This window comes from Natator depressus, chromosome 22, assembly GCF_965152275.1.
Source record: "Natator depressus isolate rNatDep1 chromosome 22, rNatDep2.hap1, whole genome shotgun sequence".
Lineage (NCBI taxonomy): Eukaryota > Metazoa > Chordata > Testudines > Cheloniidae > Natator > Natator depressus.
In genome coordinates this window covers 8,314,070-8,341,988 of record NC_134255.1, presented here as the reverse complement: position 1 = coordinate 8,341,988, position 27,919 = coordinate 8,314,070, and the positions used below count along the sequence as shown (strand labels likewise).

General features: G+C 48.6%; 1 protein-coding gene across 6 annotated transcripts in view; it reads right to left on the bottom strand.

The window, feature by feature from the left end:
• The window catches only part of NTM (neurotrimin), a 671,163-nt gene that overhangs the window by 277,420 nt on the left and 365,824 nt on the right, over nt 1-27,919 (bottom strand). For 5 of the 6 annotated variants that reach the window (XM_074936558.1, XM_074936557.1, XM_074936559.1 and 2 more), the window contains exon 2: nt 5,118-5,202. In XM_074936558.1, coding sequence (XP_074792659.1) covers nt 5,118-5,202 — 85 coding nt within the window. Of the gene's footprint in view, nt 1-5,117; nt 5,203-5,550; nt 5,682-27,919 lie in introns of those variants that run through there. The other variant, XM_074936562.1, reaches the window with a different exon arrangement.

The following is a 27,919-nucleotide window of genomic DNA, read 5'->3' as shown; positions in this document are numbered from 1 at the left end:
CCTACTTGACTTCAGTGTGATGCTGTATGGGTGCAAATGTCATTAGATGCTGATGCAATTCCAGGATCAAGGCTTAAAGTGTGGAGTGAAATTGCCAGGATGGATATTCTCTGCAGGTCCATGTACATTGCAGCTGGGAGCATGCTTCCCAGCTCAGGGACACAGGCACGCTAGCTCTGCTTGAGCTAGCATGCTAAAATAGCAGCATAGCTGGGGAGAGCACAGATCCTGGCTCAGGCTAGCTGCCCAAGTACATATCCAGGGGTTCAGGCATGCTCCCGGCTGCAGAGTAGAGGTACCCTATGGCGACAAAGCAGCGGGATACGGGGCAATGCACCCACTTGCAGACTTTTTTCATGCAGCATCGGGCACTTCCTGATTCCAGTCACGCTGAAAACATGATAAGAGGAGTGTCATTCACGGTATATCAGTGCTTCTGGTCCAGCTAGAAATGGGAAGCGTAGAGGACAATGGAAAGGAAGACGACAGGCCTAAATCTTCCCATTACAATGAAGAGGTTAAAAGGAGTTTCTGTAGGTGGCTGACTTCTTGTGGAAGCGACTGTTCTAATGCTGCTGGGAGGTTAATTTATTAATGATGTGTCAGGAGTCCTTTATTACTGGAAATCTAAACAATTCTCATCGCACGTCAGCTTTACTATAGGGTAGCTCCGTTGAGTCCAGCAAAGCTATTAGCTGATTTATACCAGCTCAGGTGGGATTAGAATCAAGGCTTTTGTTGTTGTTGTTGCTGTTTTTTTAAACATTAACCAAACTTTTTTTCAAAACTCCCCAAAAAGATTGGGCTTGGTTCAAGTTTCGGGTGAAGGCTCAGGTTAGTTTGTCTGTGATGTGGACCTCCTGGCCCATCATTAACACTGAATAACGTTAACAGCACCATGTATGAGATAATATCTTTAGGGTGGGGTGAAATTGGACCTGGAAATAGTCTTATAGTACAGATAAACCCTGTGCTCCCCCCTCAACTTGTGCTGGAGCTGGGTGGGGACACGCACTGGGGACCAGAATAGGCAATGACACATTTCATATCTAGGCCACCAATTTGAGTCAGTCCTTTGAGGTAATGCCCATAATTCAGAACCGTCTAATGCAGTGGTTCTCAGCCTCTTTCATCTGGGACCCCATCCTAGCAGGTCCTTTTATCTAGCCAGGACCCCTTTCCTATTTAGCGATACAGGGAGGACAGGGTGGTTGTGACCCCCGACACTCATGCATGATCCCCATTAGGGTCATGACATCCAGGTCAAGGACCCAGATCTAATAAATGATCTTTGGCATTGATCTGATCAACTGGTGGATACTCAGTCTGGTCTCCCCTTGACAGGTGTGCCTGTCCTAAAACAACCCTGTAACAGACATTAGCTCGTCCCCTGAGCAGAGAGGTCAAGGACTGAATAGGCCATGGGGAGTGGACCCTTCTTTAACCGGGTGGTAGAGATCGTTCTATGCCAGGATTGAAGCATGTTGGCATGGGGCGGCATGAGGTGTTTCCCCGGTCACTGCCCAGGCTGTAACAGCACTGTGGACAAAGAGTGGCCTTCAGTCTTCTCAGGGCTGTAAATCTGGCGCCTTTCACAAGCGCTGAATTAACTTCATTCTCAGGGACAGCTTGGACAGAGTTTAAAACAGCAACATTGGCTAACGCGACAGAAGTTGGTCGGGGGGGGGGGTGGGAGGGCGCGGATCCAGGACTTTCATAGTGCCCCAGGGAATCTGCTTCTTTGGCAGCTAAGTTATTAAACTTGTGTTTCCTTTGCTCGTTGTGAAAGGACAAGAACAAAACTCCAGAGCCTCCTGCTTCCTTTGGACTCCTTTGGAAATCAGCTGGAAACAAGGAAGCCTTTTCTTCCATTAACTTCCATGCTGCCAGGAGTTGAGGAGGCATTGCCCAGTTACAGGGTCAGAGGAGAAACCCATTGGTGGGGATGGGGAAGGACAGTGGCCTCACCCAGATCAGCACAAGCTTCTCTGAAGAGCATTACTATTCAGAACAAGTTAACTCAAACAACAGATCAATAATTACACACGGAGCCAGCCTCTGCCATCAGGCTTCGGACCAGGAGGGTGAGGAGAGAGTGCAAGAGACACTCATGCTTCTTTGCTTTCCTATCTTGAAAATCGTTATTTTCCTGCACTTTTTCCCACCAGCCTGTAACCACTGCACAGCTCAAAGCGGGTGTGCCCGCAAGTGTCTGTGACTGCCCCGGTGTGCTCACAGGAGTCACAGGTGAGCACAGTGCACATGCTCAGGCATATGGGTGTAGGGCATAGGCATGCTTTGCATGTCGATAAGCACATGTGTGGCCATGGGCATCTGTAAGCGTACATGTGGTGTGTGTAACCAAGAGTATGAATGCTTGAATAATGAGTCTCATCATGGGTCATCAGCAGGGGCAGAACCCAGAACCAGCCAAAACACAGTCCTCTGCCACTTGAGCAAAAGGACTAACTCCACGAGATGATACATTAGTAGGCAGTTATCTTTTATGTGCAATGGCCACTAGAAGGGTATTACGCTCACATGGTTCGCATGTCCTTGAGAATGCGTGCAAAGTGTAAATGTGCATCTCTTCACACACATTGGTGCCCGAGTGTTTGTGTCTGTGGACATCTGTCGCCAGTGTCCCTCATTCAGCTCCTGTGGTGGATGGGCTCTAGTGTCTAACTCAGCAAAGCACACTGCTGTCCTGGAGTGCTGGCTGAATGCATTCAATCCCACGGTTGCTGCCTGCTCAAATGAACCCACCTTCCCTGTGGCTTTGTTGCAGCCCACGTATGTGCAGGATCTTTCACTCTTTCCTACGAGCCTCATTCATAAAACAGGAAATGTCCCAGCTGCTGACTCACCCTATTGATCCTTTGTTCTAGGCTGACGCCACAGGACACTCGCAGTGGAGTTCGCCTCTACCCATCCTCACACACGTGTGGAGTGCCCAGATTCACATTAGAACAAAGTGACCGGGATACACCCCCAGCATTGCCAGAGCCCCCCACCCGCTGTGACTCTAGTCAGACCTGACACAGAGACATAAAGACCAATTCACGTTCTCCTTCCCTTTGAGTAACTTGGGGGTGGGGAGAGAGGGAACTGGGGTGTCAGTCAATGCCAGCCCCCTGATCCGTATCCCATTGTCACCTTTGCTGCCTGGTGCCCACATGCCCTTGTCAGCCCCTGTGCTTGTCACCCACATTCCTGTGCCTTTTGCATGCATTCTGGTCACGAACAAAGGACTGGCCTCTGAACACTGGGCAGTGCTGCTCATGATGGGAGTCAGGACAGGTCATGGGCAAGCTTCTCCCAAAAGAGCTCAGCAGGCTGAGCCCTGTCCTGAGTCAGCCCCTGTTTTTCCATTACTGGGCACCCTCACACACAGCCAGGCTATTGCGGATCAGATCCGAGGGACAACCACCCTTCTCTTCTGCTGCTGGGATCCTCAAAACCCAGGAATCCTGCAGCGAGCAACCCTGCGCAGGCTAGGAGGGAACTGACAGCAACACAGCTGGAGAAGACAAATTAGTGGAACCTGTGAGGTGTAGTCCCTACATGGGCATTGTGCTTATGTTTCCAGGGGCAGTACATGGCCCTAATTTCATTTCTTTCCCCTGCACCACTTCAAAAGAGTCACTGAACCAGCATTCCATGGCCTCCGCCCTGGAGCCAGCCCCACTTTTTGCCCACCCTTGACACTGCTCCACTCACTGACGCAGAGAAGTAGGAGAGCTTAGATTTCGCCTGACACACCCCGCAGGCGGTCATGTAGCACCAGTGCAACACGCGACCACTAAAAAGTCGCTCCTGAGCACCAGAGAGTTTTAATCACCAGTTGTGAAGCTTGCAATTAAAACCAATAATTTAAAGAAAGGAAGAAAAAACAAAACAAAACAAAGATCCTCATCATCGGAGACAGACCTATTAGATGAGCATGTCTGTCTGCTGCCAGAGGAGGAATGGGTGTCCGGGTAAAGGACATCCCAGATATTGCATTGATTGCGATCTGAGACATTAGGTGTTTGGCAGCATCCTCAGCCTCTGCATCCCTTGAATAAAGCTCATCTCTTCCCTTTAAACAGCCCCCTAGCATGGCTAACAGAGCAGGAGGGAAACGCTCTGAAGAGTTAATGCCTGAAGGGAGTGGAACCCCCCATGCCGGAGCGTGCACACAATGGGATTTTAATGAGCAGTTCTGCAGGCGAGGCACACTGGCATTTGCACCCGCCATGCCTGGCACCAAACTGACACCCCTCCCATCACTGACACTTTATGGCTGCTCATCACTCTGCCCTTCTTGTGCCAAGAAGGGACCACTTCTGGCTCTCCCCACACGCCTGCGGATGCCTACAAACCAAACAGGGGACTCAGAAACTTCAGGGACCATTTATACTTTGCAAACACACAATCCCAGCTCATGTTTATTGGACATGCACGGAGGCATCTTTAACAGCAACACCAGCCTCAGAGGACCAGCTCTCTCCTCATCCCAAAATACGGGCACACATAAGCCCACATGTTCTACAAAGTGACCAGGCCACAGCCCCAGCATTGCCAGAGATGCCAGAGCCTTAAACACCATGCTGGCAATCCAAGCAGATACCGACACAGAGGTGTAAAGACTAATTCCCACTCCCCTTCCCTTTCAGTAACTTTAAAGAAGGGAACTGGGGCGTCAGTTAATGGTAACTGCCTGCCTGGCATCCAGATCTCACTGCCAGCTTCACTGCCTGGCATCTGCATTCCAGTACCAAGGGGGGGACGACAGAATTTTCCCTCTTCATTCCTTTGCAGACACCGTGGCGCTCTCTGAACCAACAGCAAACCATCCCCCTGCCTGCCCCACTACCAGCCCACTTGCCCCAAATGCAGGAGCCCCAGACTCAGTGTCACGTTTTCTTCACCGACTCGGAGGTTTTATCCCACCCCACTCAGGACATGCCCGGGCTAAGCAGCATCCGCCCCCCATTGCAATGTGGCATCGAAAGCCCCTGGCTCAGCCGGGTGCGTCCACTCCCATGCGGCCCCTCCTGGCATGCACCTGGGGCCGGGGCGCCCACAGAGCAAGACCCCTGTAGATACCCAGAGAAAAAAACATCTGCTCCTACCTGAGGGTGGCGCTCTCCCCTTGCCTGACGGTCACGTTGTCCATCGCTTTGGGGAAGGTGGCATCCCCGCTGCGCACGGGCACTCCTGCGGGCACAAGGAAGAGCAGCCTGAGACAGAGGACGACGAGGCACCTCCAGGGCACGACTAAGCACCCGCCGACCCCCATCCTGGGCAGCAGGGACTTTCCAAAAGGCCAGAAACACCCCCGGCGAGGAGAAACGGGGGAGCGGGGCGGGGGGGAAGAAGCAATCAGGGTGGGAGCGCGGGGCAGCCACGGAGCTCCTCGGAGATTAGCAGAGCCCCTGGCAATCCAGCCGCAGAGCGCCGAGCATCCGCAGGGAGCCCCCGGTATTCCTGGGGCGCGGGAGGAGGAGGAGGAGGAAGGGAGCCCCGAGGTGCAGGGTGGGGGGGGAGCGGCGCGTCGGGCTTCACCAGCCGGCTCCTCCCGCCAACAGTCCGGAATCTCACGCTGCCCCGGCGAGTCCCTGCCCCCAGCACGGGGTCTCGGCGCCCATCCCCGGGGCGTCGGGGACCGGCTCCCCCGGCGGCCGCGAGAAGGCGCCTGAGCCGGGCACCGCAAATCCGCTCCGCCGCAGCCGCCGCACCGCGCAAGCTCCAGCCGCCCGGGCTGGGCGCGGGGAGGGAGCCCGGCGGGGCTCAGCGAGGGGAGGACGCGGCGGCGGGCGGCGGGCGAGGCGCGCAGGAGCCGGCGGCGGCCCCGGCTCTCAGCATCCCGGCTGCGCGCTGCCTCCCGGCCGGGAGCTCCGCCTCGCCGCTCGCCCGCCCGCCCGCCCGGGCGCGGGCTCCCTCGGGGTGGCCGCGACCCGCGCTCGGGCTCCGGCTCCCCCGCTTTCACCCCGCCGGCGCCGGGCCGGCTTGCTCCCCCCGCCCCGGCAACCCCTCGGGGAGCAAGCTCGCCTTTCCGCCCCCCGCCCCCATCGCATTACCGCGGCCACGCCGCCCTTTCTAGGGCGGGGAAGCTCCACGCCCATCGCCAGCCTGAATTACCGCCTGGCCGAGCACCTCTGCAGCCCCTCGGGCTTAGCACCCAGCACTTTACAGGTGGGGAAACTGAGGCACGGAGCAGCACGGTCACGCCGTGGGTCAGTAAAAGACACAGGAACAGAACCCACGGCTGCCCGTCCTGTGCGTGCGAGCCATAACACTGCACTTCCTAACAGTGCTCTGTGGGCAGGGGGGGCTGCCAAGCTTCCACAGTAGCTCCTTTCATAGAATCATAAAATATCAGGCTTGGAAGGGACCTCAGGAGACCATCTAGTCCAACCCCCTGCTCAAAGCAGGACCAGTCCCCAATTTTTGCCCCAGATCCCTAAATGGCCCCCTCAAGGATTGAACTTGCAAACCTGGGTTTAGCAGGCCAAAGCTCAAACCACTGAGCTATCCCTTCATCCCTAAATACTTTTTTTTTTTAAATTAACTCATAACTTAGGACATATCGCAGTTGCGTTATGCCCAGTAACTTCTCCCTCCCTCCACCCGCTGCTCAGCGTGTTGCCATTTTTATGCACAATTTCCCACAGGTAAAAGGTGCCAGGTAGACAGCCCTGGAGAACGAAGTCCTTTATTTAGCCGAACAGGTACAATGCAGACAGCTGAAGTGCCAGTCTCCCACTCTCCCTTAGTGTCAAGCCAGTGGCCAGGAACCGCAATCGCTCCTTCGGCCTCTCCGCTAATAAAGCTGGCAGTCTGGGGTCCGCTTTTCAGAGATGTTTAGCACACACAACTCCTACTGAACTCAGTGCAAGATGCAGGTGCCCAGCACTTGTGAGAGTCCAGCCCTTCCTGCCTGCTGGAAATGGTGGTTTTAATGGTGAGGACACCCAGGAACTGATCTGAGACTTCCCAATTCCTTTCACACAGGGCACCTACCAGCTATTAGATAGCACCGTTGGGTTTTGGTTGTTTTTTTTTAAATCCCTGCCAACCCGAGCTGGATTCAAACCGGTGACCTAGATGTGAAAAGATCCGTAGCCTGCTACTAATCCCCTGAGTCTCCCACTCCCCTGTAAACTACTATTTAATTCATTAACTGTGCTGTTTAATTTCTCAAACATTATGAGATTTGTCGGGTAGAGAAGACACTATCAAATAAAGCCTTATTATTATTATTATTATTGAGCATAGTGATGGGTCACAAGAGAAGGGGATTGCTTTGTGGTCTCTTTGTGCTTTCCTGTTCCATTTCTTTTTTAAGATTGTTTGCTCTGAATTTAGCACTGGTAGAAGGTGCTGGATTGACAACCCGAGAGGCAGAAGTCACATTTATCCACAGCTTCCCCATTTCAGGAACAGACTAGCAATAGGAGGAGTGGGACAAACAACCTAACTAAGTTTAAGATGGAGCTTGCTATGTTTATGATGGGGTTGCCTGTGATAGCAGGGGACTGGACTGCATGACCCACGAAGTCCCTCCAGTTACATTCACAGCATACATACAGCAAAGTTAGCTAAAAGCATAAAATATTCAGGCTGGAAGGTTGCAACATAACACAACTTTATTTCTTAGAATTCTACATGATCACACGTACAGGAACCCAAAACCAGAGAGCAGGCCGCTTCCCAAACCGGAGGAACACAACACACCCCACCTTACTATTTCCCTGCAGACTGATTGCTGAGCCACCAGATTGTACACTTCCCTACAGAGGCCTCTAGCCTGCAAGCAGGACCAGGAATACCCTTAGTATTTAAAGTGAGAGCTTGGTGTTTTTACAGCACCTTCCAGCCCTAAGTTCCTATTTGGCCCCCTGCTGTGGAAGGGAGACACTCACTGGCATGAGGAGTTCAGTCTCAGTGGTCCATTCGGTCCCCGTGACTGCCAACAAAGGGTTAAACTGACTTAGTTTATTGTTACCTCTACTGTTGTAATGTCCCAAAGCCCCACTAAGGATTGGGACCCCACTGCACCCTGCTGTACAAAACAGAGTGGAAGATAGATATGAGGCAGTGCAGAGGCTTTTCAGCTCAGAAAAAACCTGAGAGCAAACTGTTCTTATTTCACACAGATCTTTCCAATTCTCCTCCAGGCTGCTCAGGACCTGTCTGTTGGTAAGAGACTGTTCTCCTTTAGCCATTCGAATAACCCCTCTCTGCCTGTTTCCCAATGCACAAGGTGCTGCATTGTATTCTGAGTTAGTGGGAGCTGCTTAAATCAAAGGCTCTACAGGCTTGTCTATGGTGGTGGGGGAGTTTTTTTCAGGTAAACCCCCTCCATGTGGACACTGTTATTCCAGTGCACATAAAAAGCATGAGATTCATTGATCACAGGAATCTTGTACAACACTCACTAAGACTCCAAGTCCCACCACAGCATGCCCTGGGCTCAGTTTAAATCATCGGGTGGATTCTCTTTGGCTGTTCTCAAGTCCTGGGCAGGCATCTGATGGGGAGCTCTTCCTCCCATCTTTCACACCCCACTAGTATAAAGGGACAGTCAGCACAGGAACACTAGCCTTCATCCATATGCCCCACTCCTTCCCTCGATGAGCCATCCTGTCCTTCATTCTCATGCAGCCTTGGGTCACTTTTTCCAGTGGATTAAGACAAAGCGAAGAATGACTCCCACATGAAAAGGGCTGGGATAGGAAACAGTGAGTGAGCCTGTCACTTGTCAGAATCAAGGCTGCCTTTAAACATTAAATGTGCCATTCTCTAACTACACCACCATGCTGCCTGGGGTGATCTTTCCACAGGCCAGACTGCCAGCCTCTCTACATCAACTCCCCTCCCCATTTAATATAAAAGAGCGGCGTCAGAAGCAATAATGCTTCGGGCATGGAGGATGAAAGGAATGTTGAAGAGTCTGGATTGGAGGGATATGAGAAAGATCTGAGCAGTGTTTAAAGAGAAATTAATTCAGCTACAAGAGCAGGAGAGCTGAAGCATCCCCTAAACCAATTCGGACCATACAGAGCTCTTCACAATGCAGGATACCGAGCGGCAAAAGTTTCAACCAATGAAACAAAAGAAAGGAGCACTGGCTCATCAGCGCACAATTTCATTGGCTGATCTGTGACACTGTGATTGGGTGAAGCACAAAGCAGCATGGTCCAGCGGTTAGGGTGTTAACCTGGAACATGGGAGACCCTGGGTCAAATTCCCTGCTTTGCCACAGACTTCCCCTTTGACCTTGGGCAAGTCACTTAGTCTCTCCGTGCCTCAAGTCCCCATCTGTACAATGTGGATAATAGCATTACCTTTACCTGTGAGGATAAATACAGTAATTATGAAGGGCTCAGACTCTACGGGAATGAGGCCACATATAAAATAGAGTGGATAGAATAGAGTGAGGTGGGGCAGGGTTACCTAGCAATAGGTGATTGGCAATGCTCTGATGATCTTAAGTCATTTCTCCCGCACAAATCCGGCCTGCGTATACCAAGTCCTACCGACTCCCCACTCCACTTCCCTGTCTCTCCCTCTTGCACACACACAACGTACAAACAAATGAGCCTGTCACCGCTCATCTCTGCGCCGTTCGCTGTAATTGGTTCTGATTTTAAAAATATCCACAAACACATGCACACAAACAGCAAAAGAGAAAAAGAAATCCAGATTCCTTTGAATAATTCTGCGGCTCCAGGAGCGGAGGAGCCAGCAGTCAAGTCCAGCCGTGACTGTGCAGCAGCGGAAGAGAGGGAGCTTTGTAGCTTCCTCTGGGGACATGAGCAATCATTTTCCTTTGCTGGATTTGGACCACAACAGAAAGCCGGGGTCTGGTGTACGTGGGGAGGGTGCTTGCACACTGGCACAGAGCTGAACAGGGAATGTGGAATCTTTTCTGATCTCTCCCGGCTTTCTTCATACTCCAATAAAGATCTGTTTTCCTTGTGCCTGTTGCCTGCCCAGGGCAAACACGACAAGAAAAATACCTGCAGCCTGTTCCTTCTTTCTAACAAGGCTAACTGACCCCCTCTCCTGGCACAGTCCATAAACAGGGCGTGCAGGAGGCTCTGCAAAGCAAGGTACAGACTGGCAAGGAGAGGGCTGGCTAATGGTATTGGTGCGTGTGTGTGTGTGGGGGGGGGAGATATAAGAGAAAGAGATTTAAAGACAGCCTAAACTGGGATAGTATTTTCCCTGGGATTATCAGAAACTGGAGGGAAGGGGTCTGCATGGACTGATGAACCTAGGAAAGGCGAAGGGGCAGGAGAAGCAAGAGTTCATGGGTCTAGTCTATGGAGAAATCTCCAGGGAGAGTCTGAAGGAGGTAGAAACAATCTGAATGAAAGCAGAGGATCTTGCAGTGTCATAGGCTGACCGGATGGGAGCTTTCAGAGTCCGGATAAGGTGTGGAGAAGCAGGCTGAAATTCTGGCTGTATCAGTGAAGCAAAATGCTTTTGAGGTGATATTTACTCATATGTTTAGAGAGAAATTGGACAGAGACAGTGCAAAATTCAGAGAGAGAGAGAGAGAGAGAGATTGGACAGGCAAACAGTGCAAAATTCAGCAGTTCATAAGGATTTACATCTTTCCACCCTTAACTCACGTGGCTTTTTTTACAGTTCTGCTATGACCTTCAACTTCAAGCAAGTGCATTTTCATGCAGACACACCCCTAAATTCACAGCAAATCTCCGTAAAAATCACCAAGTTCCACCTGCAATGGCATCCCCACTCGGCTCTGATGCAAAAATGGCTCCTGGGTCTTGTGAATGGTTTGCAAGCCTTCCAACACACACAGGCTGAACTTCTAGGGGTTTTTTAGCAAAACTAGAAATAAGCATAAGCAAAATCTCTAGATCTGAACACTTCTGAACTTTGAGGAGCTTTGGATCGGGTTCCAGATGTAAGAATTTACAGCCAAGGTTTCTCTGTCAATTTGTAATTAAGGGCTGTGAGTCAGGTGAAGCCAGGTCAATTTTACGTTATTTCAGTTTTTCTGTGAACTTCTGGCACAGTTCCGCCAAACACTACACAGAAAATATATACCCACTTACATGGAAGAACTTCATTTCAGATACAATTTCACCTGCAGAAATTCTTGGTATATTCAATTTATACAACGAGATGAGCAACATTTTGTTTTAATTTACAGCTCTTTTATGGGGAAGGAGCTCAGATACTGCACTGAGTTCAGATACTGCAGCATAAAACCTGACGATGGATGGACATGTATACAGTTTTGAAATTCCCAACTCTCATCTGAAACGTAACTGATCCAAAACTCATCTCTAATAGCCACTGCAACACCTATGCATACAATAGCCTTAACATACACACACACAATTATTGCATCAACCTCTTTCACGCAATCACGTTAAATGTTATCCTTCCGTTTCCTCAGGGTTACAAATGTGTTTTCAAAACCTCACACTCGCTACATAAGTGAACATCCCATTAAAGTCAGTAGGTCCTAAGAGTCTACAACAAAGATTCATTGACAATACAAAGGATTCTCACCCCTCTGCACTGACACAGGACACAGACTAATTTTTTCCATTGCTAAGACTGGCCCCAATTAGGAAACAATGATAGCACATGGTCTATGGCTGGTGACCTTTCAGAAGTCTCTCCTCCCCAGAGGAATTCATATCATGAACAGAGATGACGGTCCACTGCAACTCTGCTGTGTCAGATCTCAGAGGTTCCCAAATAATTACCGTTAATTCCCTCCCCCAACTCCATCCGAGGAGTGATTCACTTTCCCTTCTGCTGGTTTTTATTTTTATTTTTTTTTAAACCCTGCCCATAATTTCCCATCACAGCCTGGCCCTTTGCGGGCTAATGTGATAATGTGACTTACCCCTACTCCTCCCCCTTCATGTCTCACAATCCCCAGGCTCCCCAAACCCCAAAACTGCTCCAGCTCTTGTCTGGCTAATGTTTTTCGGGAGCTGCCCCAAATAATTGTTTGATTTAGATTCAGCAGTAGCAGCAGCAGCTGCTGTCACATTTGAAAAGGAGTGATGATTATTAGCAACATATTTATTGAGTTTAAAAAACATAATACAAGAGGGTCCGTTAATCCCCCAATAAAGATGCAGTTAATATTTAACTGGCATTTATTTAAACTTACAGTACCTGTCCTATTAAATTTAAATTAACTGCACATTTGGGAGCCTTCCCCTAAAGCCTAGCTGGGATTCTGCAGCTCCGGTCCTTCCCTTCCCCTCCCTGCACTTTACGCTAGGCACTTGGCCATAAAAAGAACATTTCCTTTGCCCTTTAAAAAGCTAGTCAGTTTGGGGCTGGTTTTGTCTCTTTCTCCCTTCTTCGCTGTCTGGCTCTTACGTTAAAATGGAACTTAACTCTTTCCAGCCCGTGACAGGCTATTTTGGAGGCTGAGCGAACAGCCTGATCTTGCAGACTTTTACTCACACAAGTAAAGCCTGCTAGCAGCCAAGGGGGCTGCTGGGGTGCGGAGGGAACAGCCAGGTCCTTAAAAGTTGCAAGATTGGCTCCCAATGAGTCAGCTCCTACCCTGTAGTGCGCAGCTGGCTTAGGTGGCCAGTGGAGGATTCCCCTTCCCTGTGAGAATCCTCAGGTGGTTTATAGTCATCCTGAACCATCTCCCCTCAGCCCCACCAGGGCCACTGTTGCTAGGGGTAAGCCCTTGTAGGTTGATAGCCACCAGCTGCTATAACAGTCACATGTTGCTGGGGCAGATTACAGCAACCTTTAGGCTGCTCTAATGTATTATGGACTGGGCAGACAGCCCCAGGGTACAGGCTCAGAGGGAGATGGGGTGGTGCACAACTGTCTTTGCACCTTCCCTCAAGTCTTAGTCCAAGCATTCCTCACCCCATGGGAGGATCAGGGCCCTGCTAACTGTTTTGCTTGCCTACATTTACCCAGCAAACCCCAAACAATTATTTTATTTACCTCATGACACCGTTGTACGTGTCCCTTTAATATTTATATCAGGAGTCCAAAGAAGTTATCTTGGAAATCCAGAGCAGCATAGGCACTGTGGAAGTTATTAAACAGAATTGATCTTTGCTCTCCCTGGTACAAATCAATATTGTTTTTATATAAATCTGTTTCTTGTGGCATTGTTGGGAACTTACTGCAACCAACGAACACTTAAAAAGTCATTGCACAGTCAGACACTGCTTCCTCACCTGCATTTGATCAGGGCTGAGCCAGGTGCCAGAGACATCTGTTGGTGTCAGATAAAAGCACACCATCAGCCATCTAATAGTATTTTATAAGCATATGGCATTAACTCAGGGCTCTACAATTCACTCCAGGCTGAATTTTAATAGGGAGTAGGAGGGGGGAAATAGCCGAGTAGGCTAAAATAAAACAAGGCCCAAATCTTCAGCTAAAACATGCATGAGCGCTGGAGCAGTATGGTGAAACTTGAAAAACCTCAAACAAAAAGCTTCCAGTTGGGTGGTTTTATCATTCTTTTGCCATAGACTTAGCCTGTAAATTATCTGGGGGTAATGAGTGTCTTTTCCCAAGTGTCTGCAGAACCTAGCACAATGGAGCCCAGTAACAGGGGCTTACCAGATCTGGCTTCAGGTGCAGCGTTTTTTCTCCAGGGAATCAAACTTTACACTGTGGAGGTTTTCTCACTAAGTCTCCCCCTTCATCAAGTCTGGGATATTAATGTCAACTGTAGAACAATACAAGTCTCCCACCAGCACCTGGCTCTCTACAGGTTTTGACCCTCTAGGCCCTCCACCTGGGAATGAAGGCAAGTCAGTCTATAAAGTACAACTCACATATATTCCTCCTTTGAGTCCTTCCCCGTGCCTGAACTCACGCTGCCCTTATACCCCTAGTTCCTGGTCACATGCTCTAATCATATGACCCCTGGATTGAGATTAATCATATGACATCTGGATTGAGATCTGAACTAGTCCCAGGTGAGGCTCAACCCAGGATGCCCTTAAAGAGCTAGCTTACGCTGATAAGCCTCAACTTTGTTGAGGCTTTTAGGCATTTTGACAAAGACAAAAGACTGGATTCAAAAAATGGCCAGAAGAGAAGCTGGTGGAGGGTGCTCTCTTATTAGCTAAGGAGATGTGTTTAGGACACTCATCGGGGAAACGAGAGATCCAGATTCAGTTTGGTCTACCTGAGGTGGGGAAAGAAGTTGGACTTGGTTGTCCCCCCTTGCAGGGGAGGGCTGGATTTGGGAAGCTATGGGATAGTCTGGTGTGGGGCTCTACCAGTCTCTCCTCCGGAAGCTGTTCCACTTTATATAAATAACTAAAGCATCATTAGAGCAGGGACTTGCACTCGGTTCTCTCACTGCCTAGGTAAGGGCCCTGACCACCATGCTACGTAGTTATTTGTACTAGCATGCCCTGACCTGACAACTATCCGTTGTCAATCACACCGGACGTTCATTATCATTCATGATGACAACGAATAGGCCGTGGGCCAGGCAGAGTCAGACTGGTAGTTAGGAGGCACAGCTAAGATATGGCAGACCCAGGGCCCCCAATGACACTTCAACAATGTATAAAAAGTAGAACAGCTTCAACAAGAGAGAAAGCCCCACAGCAGCATAGACCAGTGTACTCACCCTCAACAAGAGGAACCAAGTTCAAATCCCTTTCCCACAAGAGGCAGAATCGAACCAAGGAGTTCCCCATCCCAGCAGAGTGCCCTAACCACTGGGCTAAAGCTTACCGGGCAGGCCAGAGCCTCTCCTCCAGCTGTTTTGTGAATTCAGGTCTTTGCTTTTGCCAAAAGGCCTGAAAATCTAAATGAATTTGTTTACTGTCAAAACGAAACATTTTGTTTCAATCTTACCACAATATTGACTTTTTGATTTACTCAAATATTTCTGGGGGGGGGATAAAAAGGGTCACTTTTTTTTCCCCATTGCCAGCAAATCAAAACATCCAGTGTTCACCCAGCTCTGCTCCCGGATGCTCCACCAAGACCAAATCTGTGGCTCATCATCAGGTTTGTGTTTCGCTGATCATAAAGTAACAGCCCTTCATTTCACACGGCGCTGAAATGGGGCAGACAAATCATTCACTCTGAGTATCAAAAGCAGGGCTCACCACTGTCGCAGGGAGTCAATTTTACTTTGGTTGCCGGCCTACTGACCCGCGTAGCATTCCCCATCCAAGAATAATATTAATAATAACCATGCTATTAAGCAAGATGCTTGATTTGAAGCTGAACATTTTTGAGAAATGATCTCATAAATTAAATTCCCGGGGTACCATCTTTGAGAGTTAAAAGGCAGAGTCGCCTCTGAATTCTGGGAATTGAGCATAATTACATGGAAATTGACAAGGCACAAATGCCAAGAATTCTGTTAACCTTTAATATCTCAAAAAAACCTCTCCCCTTGTAATTATCTCTTTCCTTTGTCTTAAATGTTACTGATGAATATTTAGTGGGAAAAGCAAATACAAGGAGGCTGAGGGGCGATAGAAACGGGAGCCCTGTGTAGAATAACTCTACAAACTTTGTGACTGGGGACTGGCTATCACCAACACCCAGATCTGAATGTGGATGCAATGCAGATTGTGAGCCATGCACAGAGGCTGGATTGTGCAGGCTGCCGGCTGGGGACAGATCCCTGTGCCCACATGTAGACCCGAATGGTTTCAATGGGAGGATGCCCATATGGAGCGGTTTGCAGGATGGGGGCCTTGGGATCTTGGTTCTGTCTCCATAGCAGATTGAAGCAAGCCCACCATCCAAACACCCCTCAGCTTTCTTTATTCTCCTATCACTTACACAGATTCAGCTCCATTCATGTCCATGGGAGACGCACAGAGAGGCCCCATTTGACCCCAAGTACAGAGAAACATCCACATTTTGTGGTACTTTTCCAAGCATGCCTCAACTAGGAACTTGTGCAGGTTTCCATCATTCTAGGTATAAACAACCCCCCACCCCCAGGTTGGGCACTGGCCTCCTCACTAAACACCGAGCCTGATGGAAGGAAGACGATTCTCTGCCATTGAGAATCGCATTAATACCTGCCACTCCATTGGCATTTTCCCCTTACAATGATGATAAATATGGGCAGAGAACAAGGGGAGGTCTCCCGTGCCACTTCCTCTTTGTGAAGTAAAAGTAGAAGCTGCTCCTCTTCTGCAATGTAGGATCATTAGCCAGAATCCAAGGAGGGTGATTATTGGGGGGGTGGGGGTGGGGGGCAGGAAGAGGGGAGCAGCATCTGAGAACCACAAACAAGGCACACTCAGTTACTGGAAAGGGTTGCAGGGTACCGCTCTCTCCTCAGCAGGATACTGTTATGAAGATCGGTTTGGGCGACTCCCCTCTTTAAGTGCTACATCTGACCAACTCCTACACCCAGATACGTGTGAAAACCGCAAGAGTCCTCAAGCAGATGTGGTGGGCTGGTGGCCTATCCCAGAGCCGTCAACCCTGTGGTCCCCAACTCCGAGGCAGGCCAGCAGGAGGGCTGCTGAGGAATTGGGCCTGCAAACTGGCAGGAAACCAGTTGGCTGGAACGTTGTTGAAATTGTGCCATCCCCACAAAACTTTTCAATTTAGACAAATGGGCAAATTAAAAAAAAAAAAAGTTTAATGAGAATTTTTTCTGACCGGCTCTAAATAACTCTGAAGACACCACCCAGAGTTATGCACATACTTAGCTTGACCCGTGTGTGTCGCCTCGGAAGAACCGTCTTGTGATTAACACACTGGACTGAGAGCGAGAAGATCTGGATTCAATTCTTAGCTCTCCCACAGATTCCCTGTGTGACCTTGGGTGAGTCATTTAATCTCTGTACCTCGATTTCCTTGAGGTAAAATAGGGCTTGCAATACTTCCTTTCTCCCACCCTTTACCAATCTTGTCCATTTAGACTGTACGCTCTCCAGCACAGGGACTGCCTCTTACTCTATGTAAGCATAGCGCCGAGCACAAGCTACTAGGTACAACTGAAATACAAGTAAGGGGAGAATCATAGAATATCAGGGTTGGAAGGGACCTCAGGAGGTCATCCAGTCCAACCCCCTGCTCAAAGCAGGACCAATCCCCAATCAAATCATCCCAGCCAGGGCTTTGTCAAGCCTGACCTTAAAAACTTCCAAGGAAGGAGATTCTACCACCTCCCTAGGTAACGCATTCCAGTGTTTCACCACCCTCCTAGTGAAAAAGTTTTTCCTAATATCCAACCTAAACCTCCCCCACTGCAACTTGAGACCATTACTCCTTGTCCTGTCCTCTTCTACCACTGAGAACAGTCTAGATCCATCCTCTCTGGAACCACCTCTCAGGTAGTTGAAAGCAGCTATCAAATCCCCCCTCATTCTTCTCTTCTGCAGACTAAACATTCCCAGTTCCCTCAGCCTCTCCTCATAAGTCATGTGGTGAATAATAAGCACACGTAGGATCGGAAGCAAAAGCTGAGGCTCCCAACCTGTGCATGACGGCCTCAGTGCCACTGTGACAGTGACTCTGCTCTGGGAGTGAATAGCTCCGGCTGGATAAGAATTAACTCAGCCTTTCACCAGAGACTCAAACTGAGGCAACGTCTACACTTGGAGCCGGGGGTGTGACTTCCAGCTAGCCCAGACATACTCACGCTAGCTCTCATCCAGCTGCTAGCATGCTACAGATAGGCAGCAGTGCGGGGTGGCATGGGCTAGCTGCTCCGAACACAAGTCCGCCTGGACTCCAGGGGTACGTAGTCAGGTGGCTAGTCAGGCCTCCATTTGCTGCTGCAGCTTGAGTGTGTTTCGGGGAGCTGGGAATCACACCCCTCACTTCCAAGGGACATGTAGCCTAAGTCATTTACAGACACACGTCCTTGTTCCAGTAAGATCAAAGCCAGAGGGGCATTTATTCAAAGAGGACAAGAGAGAGAATGAAATAAAACAGGTTAGATCATTATGCACCACACTTACTCACTCACCACACTCCCCTGAAGATCTGAGGAACTAGCTCAGCAGCTACACAGAAAGGAAACACACGTCAAAGCCTAGAGATGGGTCCAATCTGCTTAACTGAAATATGGCCCCAAAGTCGAGGAGTGTCTATCTGTTGCTTTGGACTCAGGCCCATTGCTAGTGCAAACATTCTGAAACCTCTTCCAGGAATTAACCCTGCACTGAACCGTGGTTAGTTCTGACCCCAGTGCATGGCCGATGCTTGCCCTCCTTCTCTCTTTGTCTGTCTTAAAATGGAGAGAGCTTTCCAGTCTCCAAGCTGCTTTTATGCCTCTTTAAAAGGGTTATAAATGCTGTCTTTATATTCCAATAAAGCAATATAAAAACAACCTTTTTCGCAGTTCAATAAAAGTGGTTAACTTTTCCCCTCCATTAACGTTCCTTTCTGCAGTGCTGTCTGCACACACTGGCTGCTGCCTGGGGCTGGAGGCACGCAATGCTACGTGAGAGGCCACTCTACTGGCATTAGCACCCTGGAGGCCCGGGGGTGGGGGTGTCTTGCAAGGAAGCAAAGCAGGGAGGCTGAATTTGGGAGCAATGCCAGCGACACAGGGTCAGGACTTCCAAGCCAAAGCAGAAGGTGGAGGTGTGCATAACGACGGGGGAGACAGGTTGCCATGCAAACACAAAGGGCTGCAGAAATGAGACACACACACAAAGCAACTGGCCCCGCAGAGATGTGTCGTCTTTTGTCAATTGTTTGCTCCAGGGGGTAAGATCCTCCATCCTTAAAACAGGCACTGTGCACAAATCAGGGCTTAAAAAGATGAAAACCAGAATGGATAAAGCACCATGATCATGTATTAGTGAGCAAGAAGCTCTATAGGGCTGGGGTTTCACATGCTGGGATCACCTTCTAAACCACAAACCCTATTTACACACACACACACACACACACACTTAACGAAAGTCACACTTCCTTCTGTAAGAGCCAACCTGCTCTCAGCAGCACAATAAGAGTGGTCAGATTGCGCGTGTAATATCATGGAAGTAGTGTGCAGCCACCTTCACACACTCATTGACACCTGCTTCCGTGCACACCCCATAGCCTGCCGCTCTGCACTCATTTGAATGTATCCACCATTGCACTGCTGAGCCTCGATGCTTGATACAGCCAATATTTGCTACCACAGAAAGCACAATGACTTAGAAAGAAGCCTGTTAATTAATCCAGCTAATTAACATTACGAGGATCATTTTAGGGATGCATGCGAGCAATGAGACTGAGGCAAAGAAGGGAAGGGGGTTAGAGCCTGCAGCTCCCACGAGGACTCAGAGGTGTTGACAATCCCTGATCCAAGAAAGACTACAATATACTCAGCTTGGCTTTCTAAGAAGAGGCTGTACAATTGAGCTCCTATTAGCAACTGCCAATCATCTATGATTAGCACTGGGTTGATTTGCTCCTTGTTTTAGGGGGAATGACAGCCTAACCCAGATGGGAACTTATATAGCATGTCAGCTAAGGAAACCCGGCACTCCATGCCAATCGGCTCATGCTGCATGGGAGGGTGGAAAGTCTGTTGTTCCGATTAGGCCCAGCCCAGCAAGGGACTGAGCAGAGCTGCCATTTCCCAGTGGGGGTACTGGGAGGAGTCGCCCGTCTTTGCAGAGACAGTTGTGCATGTGCGGCTACATCTCTCCATGTAGCTGGCCAGCATGCATGGGGACCGGGGAGGAGGGGCAAAGCCAGGATCCTGCCTCCGCCTTCTCATTCCATGCATACCCTACACCTTGACATAGGGAGGGCTAAGTGTGAATCAGAGACAGAGCGGGAGAGCCAGCAAGCAAGTGCCTGACAGGATAAGAGAGTATGTGTGTGTGAGATTGAGTGAGAGAGAAGGGGCCCTGCAGAGATCATTACTAATGGCTTCAAAGACATTGTCTCATGCTACACCTTTCTCCTCCCTCCCTTTACCTCCCCTTTATTTCACGTGCATTGTCTCTCCCTCAACAGTCCTCCCAGATCACGCTACATTAGGTTATATGTCTGTGTGGTAAATGCATGGACCGTGCACAGGTGCCTCAAAGCTACGCAGAATGAAATGAAATTTACAAGTAGGGTTGGTCCAGAACCTATTAGAGAAAGGAAACTTTGTAGATAGTGCATGTGGGTCTGAGATAGAAACAGAGCGTGGGGGTGCCAGGTGGGTACCCCTTGGATTAGAAGTCATGGGGCTGGCAGCACTAGTGTTGCCACTTTTGAGTGTGCCCAAAGGGTCATGCCAGTGACAGACTGGCATGATGCAATGTTGTCATGCGCTGACTAGAAGTGGCTGGCAAATGGGATTTCTAGTCTGTAGGAACTGGTGACATTTCAAAATTGGTTTTAATTCCATGCAAATGAGAACAAAAAGTCAAAACTGCTTACAAAACGGAAATTCTGAAAACTCGAAGATTTGGAAACGTCAAAACATTTTGTAATGCCAAAACATTATAATATAAATTAAGAAATAAGACAGCTATCATATTAAATATCAGCTATAATACCATTAATATTTTAATATCACAGAAAAGTCGATATGCAGTGAATCAAAACAGGAAAGTCAAAACATTTTGAATGCATCAAACTATTTAGACAGAAAAACAAAACAAGAAAGCACCAATTATTTTGATATGTTTGCAGTTAAAATATCATTGAAAACACATTCCTGTGAAACCTTCAGATTTCAATGAAAGTTCATTTTCCAAAGGAAAACTGCTCTGGAGGAAAATTTTCAATGAGCTCTAGTGACGTTGCAAGAGACCCATAAGTGATCTGGAGAGTCGTGACCGTACAGCAAGCATGCCTGGGATCGTCCCCTAGAGAACTGAGACCATCCTGAGAATACCGGGAAGGACAAGGGATGAGCCAAGAGAAGCAGAGACAAGCAGCCCCAAAGGTGGGGAAACGGGTAGCTGAGACCCAGCGGGGGTTCCCTTTGGGTGCTCAGATCTCACAAAGAGGGCTTCTTTCCCAGTGCCCACTGGCTGATTTTACACCTCAGATTTGTACCGCTATACCGATAGCACTATATTTAGGGCTATATTGGATTTTTGTAGGTTTCAGGTTTTTGATGAAATTATGAGAACTTGGGAAGAAAATGTTAATGATGTTTCATCAATGAAAACCAAAAAAAAGTTTCCTGACCAGCTCTATTTGGGATCCGGCTTTATGAGGTCACAGCCACTATCCCTTCCTTACTGGCTTGAGAGCGTGGATGTACAGAGAGAGAGAGAAACAGGGGATTTGAAAATTATCAGAGGAGAGAGCCCACACTTTTTTTCTCTCTCTGTTGTCTCAAGGGATTATAGGAAGAACAAGGTTGAGAACAACAGAGCTAAAGGAAGTTGAAACTGGATTCTGATTCAAAATCTGGAAATGCAATAAAGCTCTCAGGTTTTTGGTTTAGCCTGCACGACATGTGTGTGCCTTGTGCAACAGGCACCATGCACACATGCCTCCCACGTTTAGGGTCTGTATGACTTGTTCAGTTGGTGTTATGTGCATACATGGGCTAGCTGGAAAATGTACTTTCTCCACAGATGTACGCTCTGTGTGTGTGCGTGACAGAGACAGTCAACATATGTAAGCACGTGTCTATGTATGTACAGTGTGGGTGCATGTCTGTATATACATGGTGTGTGATGTACACGCACAGAGAGTAAATGTAATCCTATAAAATGGGAAATGAATGTGGTCTTGAAGAGATTGGGTGGTTACTTTGACATTCCCACTTATGATGACTATTAATCGGGTTTATTACAGTGACGCGTAGGGACCAATCTCAAGAACAGGACCCTATTATGCCCACGAGGCCCTGTACAAAGTAGTAGACAGTTCCTGCTCCAAAAAGCTTACAGTCTTTGGAAGGAAGACCATGCTTAATGTCCCTATTGCAGCAGGGAACCTGATGTTGGGTGGAGTGTGAGAGATGATATTTTGGAGCCTGGAGAGGAGAAGGAAAGAGGCTAAAACCCATGTTCCTCTTTACCTGCACCAGACAGTTCCTGCTTTATCCCCTCACAGAGCACATTTCTTAACAGATTGAGGAAAGGGGGGAAAAAAAAGAGAGAGCGAACTTGGTCGCATTTAAACTTAATTATATAGCTATATATAAAAAATGCCTCTGAGTGAGCAATTGTGAGAGGGGCTTTCAAACACCATAGGAAATATGAAAACGGGAGCATGGATGCAGCGAAGAATGGTTCGTAAACGCCTGCGGTTAGGGGGAAAAAAGCAAAGGCAGCCGTCTCAGATGCATCTCACTTCAGAGGGGGAGAAAAAAAAACCTGACGTCATTAAATTCTGCCCCAGATCTGCCAGCACAGAATTTTTGACTCCACTTTCAATGGGGCGACAGAATTATCTCCTTGAGAAGCTGCCGCCTCCAGGCCATGCTTGAGGATGCGGACTCCTGCTGTCCTTCTGATCAGAGTTGTTCGTTAGTTGTATTACGGTAGCACCTAGTGGCCAGGGCTCCGTTGCATGAGTGTTGCAAACTGGGTGCTAGTCCCAGCATCCAGTTGCAAGGCTCTGGCCTGCAGCTGAGTCAGCCGATCCATGGTTAGGTTAGGGTGACCAGACAGCAAATGTGAAAAATCGGGACAGGGGCTGGGCGGTAATAGGAGCCTATATAAGAAAAAGACCCAAAAATCGGGACGGTCCCTATAACATCGGGACATCTGGTCACCCTCGGTTAGGTGCAGGCAGCACTTGCTAAAGAGGGAGTCTGTTCAGGGAGGAAGATGAGACCCAGGGTCAGAGGAAGGAGCTGGGAGGGGCACTGCTGCTCCAGCCAGCCAGCAGATTCCTGGTCCTTCCCCAGTGGAAATCAGAGATGGGTCGGGGAAGGAGGTGCAGGCCCTAAAACAAACAGGGAGGGGGAGCACAAGGAAACGACGCAGATCTGAGGGCAGCTTTCTCAAGAGTCGGGGCATGAGCCCCGGTGCCCACGCTCCTGTGTGCTTAGCATGCCCTACGGTTTCAACTGGGTACTCGATTCTGCTTCATGCCTCAGCCTGAACGATCACGGGGCGTTGCTGGGACTCGTCAAACAGCCACTATGGTTCGCTGGAGGGCGGACTGTGCTTCAGTGCGTGGGGGAGGAGCAGGGGGAGATTCCAGTCAGCTTGGGCCCATCTATCTACCAGACGGCTGACTTTGGTTTTATCCCCTAGTCGCAGGATATACGAACTACTCTCGGCTGAATCCATCCTCCAGTTTTCGTATTTCCTGTAGTGTTTGAAAGCCCCTCTCAGTTTGGGCCCCACCTACCTATCTGGGCAGTATCTGAGCACCTCAAAATGTTAATGTATCAAACCCCCCTGGGAGGCAGGGCAGAGCTATTATGCCCATTGCACAAGTGGAGAACTGAGGCACAGAGACTACGTGACTAAGACTAAGTGACTAAGACACAAAGACTAAGTGACTCGCTGACGGTCTCACAAGAGGTCGGTGACAGAGCAGGGAATCAAACCCAGGCCCGCATCTAGCAAACGGGGCTGGCCAGATTTCTCCCTGATGAAGCTTAATTGGAGTCAACGGAGCGACACCAGGGAGGAATCTGGTCCAGTGTCCCATACTCGAGTCCACAAGTCCGGCTGGGGGGGACGACAGACCCTAAGTAAACCAGATTCCTAACAAACAATATCAGCCAGCAGGCGCATAGCACATCACTTCCTCTAAGCACTACAGAGATCTGACCCAGAGAATCCGCCCCAGACCCCAGTGGGGCAGGTGCATTTCCTCACTCCCATTTAAATTATTCGGAAATAGTCACAGAGAGGTTAATAAGAAGAGATACTGGCTCTTTTATGACATGCTTCAGCTGTAGATCTCAAAGTGCTTCACAAAAGGAAGAAAACATCATTATCTCCATGTGAATGATAGAGAAATTAAGGTGCAGGGAAGTGAAGTGATTTGCCTAAGGTCACAGAGCAGGGCAGTGGCAGAACCAGGAAGAGAAGCCAGGTCTCCTGGTTCCTAGCCCAGCACTCCATCCACTGTTCATAAATTGCGTAGTCAATTGCTTGACCACTCTTTGGTTCATTATGAAATTTACTCAAGAGACCAAATAACCAATGTCAGTCAGGTTTATTGCAAGGAGCCAATAACAAGACCGCCCAGGACAAGAGTTCTATACGATACCCGGCTCTGGGAAGCTGTCTCACGCAGCGTTATTACATTCGCCTTACACAGAAGGTGTGCTCCCCAAGCTACACATTGCAGCTGGTAATATTTATAGGATGATTTTACAGTACATATTTCTTTACAAGTCACTAAAGTTCACCCAAACAGTTCGGCCCAGTTTCTTAACTTCTTGTTCTATTCCTTTCCTTATCGAGGTTTTGCACATTAGAATTCCAGGTACTAGTCCGGGAAGGTACCTTCTAGGTTTGTACCAGGGTAGACTAATCATCTCTCTTGTTATCTTCTTTTGGGACATTCCAGTACTGGCCTGTGAGAATAACTCCCTACCTGTTGCTATGGTAAAATACTCATATGTCCTGAATCTGACAGCTTTCCTGTCTATTTAAGCCAAAGCTTACTTCCCCTAATGCAAGGTGTTATGGGATACTTTGCGTAAGAGAACCGGATTATTGTAAAGGTAAAGGCCCATTTAGGCTATATCTCAGTTATAATATTTGTGTGTAATGCTATTTGTGCTTAATGCGTTCTAATACACACACAAATATACAGTGCAGATCATACATATTATTATTATGATATATATGCTAGCCAGTAGACATTGGTCAATGCTACTAGGTCACACAGAGCCCTTGAGTGATTTGCCCAAAGGCACAGGCAGAATAGATCTCAGGAGATCCTGGTATCCAGGCTTCCGATGAAGGAAGCTTATCTCAAGTGTCTGAGGCCCACCGCAGCTCGAATCCTGGATGAGCCCACCACTTCTGTGGCATTTGGTATCTTGACTGACACACTGGGGACCTCGTGAGCAAAAACACTAGCAGTTACAACTTGAGCTAAGGAACCAGCCATCCCTGGCTGCGGCTGTAACAGACTCATATCCTCTGTGGATTGAGGACAAGAGGGGGAGACCTGTAACGCACACACACCAACAGTGGGGGACACTCAGACCTCAATTCCTTGTGGTCATTCCTCCCTCCGTGGCCTATCCGGGCTTTTCCATTTCTAGCTCCTATGATTGAACTTTCTTTCATTTGCGAGTAAAATATTAATACCCCTTTCCTCGGTACGATTGCCTCAACACAAGAATAAGTTCTAGGTGCACGGGCTGGAAGCTGCCTTCGCACCTGTCTCTTCAGAGACTCAAGGACCTTGCCTTTCCTATCTCCATGGCAATGTGACTTTGGTTGCTGAACAGAAAGTGCTGTCCTATTCCCCGCTTTCAAGTACTTTGAAATTAGATCAATGGAACTCAGTAGGCCAAATCCCCAACTGGTGTAACTGGGTCTAGCTCCACAGAAATCTATGATGGGGTAGTCTGCCCCTTAAAGGGAGTAGTGCCTGGTGGTCGGCCCAGCCTACCATGTGGCATGGTCCTTTTAGGGCTTGAAAGGGCCAATATAAGGACCAAAGTGGGGAATGTGGAGAGAGAGGAAGAGGTCCCAGCAACCACCGGTGAGCAGGAGGAAATGATATCACTGTATCTTCAAGAGCCCAGCATCAGGAGCCTTGTAGAGAAGTGGGGTGAGGCTCCTCCCCCCGCACCCCCAAGCAACTGGGGATGAGCTGGGAGAAAAGGACCAGCATAAATACTGCCTCCTCTCTCATAGCAGGGCACATCTCTGCAGGGATTGAGAAGGCTCCTGTAGGGCCCTGAGTTAGTAGGGAGAGGACAGCAGCAGGGGCAGGTCTGCCTGGTGATCCCTGCCAGCCGGAGGATAGAAGGACTGATCAGGAAAAGGTCCAGCTGAGGAGAAGCTGCCTGCAGTTCTACAACTGGCCTAAAGTACTACTCCATCCCCAAGAAGGTGAGCTAAGGGGCTCCTTTCTTTGGACAATCCCTCTGTCCCACTCCTAAAGTACAATCCAGGTCCAGGAGAAGGGCTGGGGCCCCCAGAATGGGGGAGGAACCTGGCTAGGGCCCAGACTGAGAGTGAACATGAGCCACTAAATAAGTGAGTTGCCCTCTGCAGAATGAGTGAATAAACCAGACGACGCAAACCGGGGGTGGGAGGTTTGAACCAACTTAGGTCTGGTAGTTGACTGAAAGAACCCGAGGGGGTAGGGACATGGAGTGCACCAGCAGACCCACCAAGCCTCACACCTGGACCACGTCATGGGGCCAGCCCGCAGCTGAGGCAAACAGGTGTAGCTCTAATGGAGTCTGTGCCTGATCACGTCAGAGGACCTGTTCCTCTGGCTTGATCTTTTCTGATCGTTCCAAGCAAGGTTTTAAGCAAACCTTAATTTGGTTACACTATACAATACAACCACTACAGTTCACAGCAATTACAGTGTGATTACACAATAGTTATGATTTTGATACCTGTAATTTCTACTGCATTCACATACCTCAAAGGTTAACTCCATGACTGTGAGGAAGGGGCGGTGCTGATCTAGTTTGGCAAGGTTTAAAAGCAAATCACTAGCAAACAGTTGAGCAGCAAACAGCTAACAGGGGAGTTTCTGCGTGTGTTTGTAGGGAAGACTTTTAAGGGGATTTGTGTCTTCTTTTTCTTCAGGAGTAGGGGGGCTAGGAAGAGAAAACAGCAATGACTAGCTGAGGCAGAAGTAGGCGTAGCCCCAGGAGGAGAGGAGACAAAGAAGATGGTCAGAAGCAGAAGTTGCGGGATGTATTTCATCCTTGAGTGAGTATCTGATGGAAGCTACTTACGCATAAAATATTGCCTGATAGAGCTCATGGCAGAAAAGATCCAAAGGATTAGAAATGCAGCTAGAGATAATGATGGAATTCAGACAGGGATTTGAAGGTATCATGAGTTAATTCAGTTTAAACTAAACAGAAGGATAAAACAATAATAGGGCTGCAACTAGGGTACCTGAAAGGCAAACTTTTAAAAAAAAATTCAGGGAATTAGTCAAGGAAGTGGACTGGACTGAAGAAATTAAGGATCTGATTGTGGAGGAGGCTTGGAATTACTTTATGTCAAAGGTGCAGAAGCTCTCTGAAGCCTGCATCCCAAGCAAGGAGTGGGGGTGGGACAGATTCGTAGGGAAGGTCTGCAGATCAAACCGGATGAACAAGCATCTGAAACAGGTTATTAGGAGAAACCCTACAAGGAATGGAAGAAGGGATGGATCAGCATGGAAAGCTACCTCTTGGAGGTCAGAGAGTGTCGGGATATAGTGAGAACTGCCAAAAGCCAGGCAGAGCTGGACTTTGCAAAGGAAATGAAAACCAACAGGAAAAGGTTCGTTAGCCATACAAATAAAAAGAAAACAAGGAAAGAAGAAGTGGGACCACTAAGCACTGAGGATGGGTAGAGATTAAAGATGATCTAGGCATGGCCCAACACTAACATGAATACTTTGTCTCAGTTTTTAATAAGGTTAATGAGGGGCTTGGGGGCAGTGGCTGGGTGGCTAATAGGAGCAAGGATATGGACATAGAAATTATTACATCTGAGGTCAAAGCCAAACTCAAACAGCTTAATGGGACCAAGTCAGGGGGCCCAGATAATCTCCATCCAAGAACATTTAAGAATCTGACTGTCATGCCGTCTGGAGCGGCTCACCACCATCACAGAACATTCAGATTATGCCCGGTCCCAAGAGACCAGTCACTCACTCAGGTCGATTTGCAGCCCAGATCTCACACCAAAGACAATGCTGGTAGCCAATTCCATAGTAAACTAACAAAAGGTTTATTAGCTAAGAAAAGAGAATGAGTTATTGAGAGGTTAAAGCAGGTAAAAATATATGTACAGTCTATAATCACAGGCTATAACTCCACAAGGTAGCAGAGATGTAGTGATCTGACAGTTTCTCTAAAGTCTTTTATGCCTAT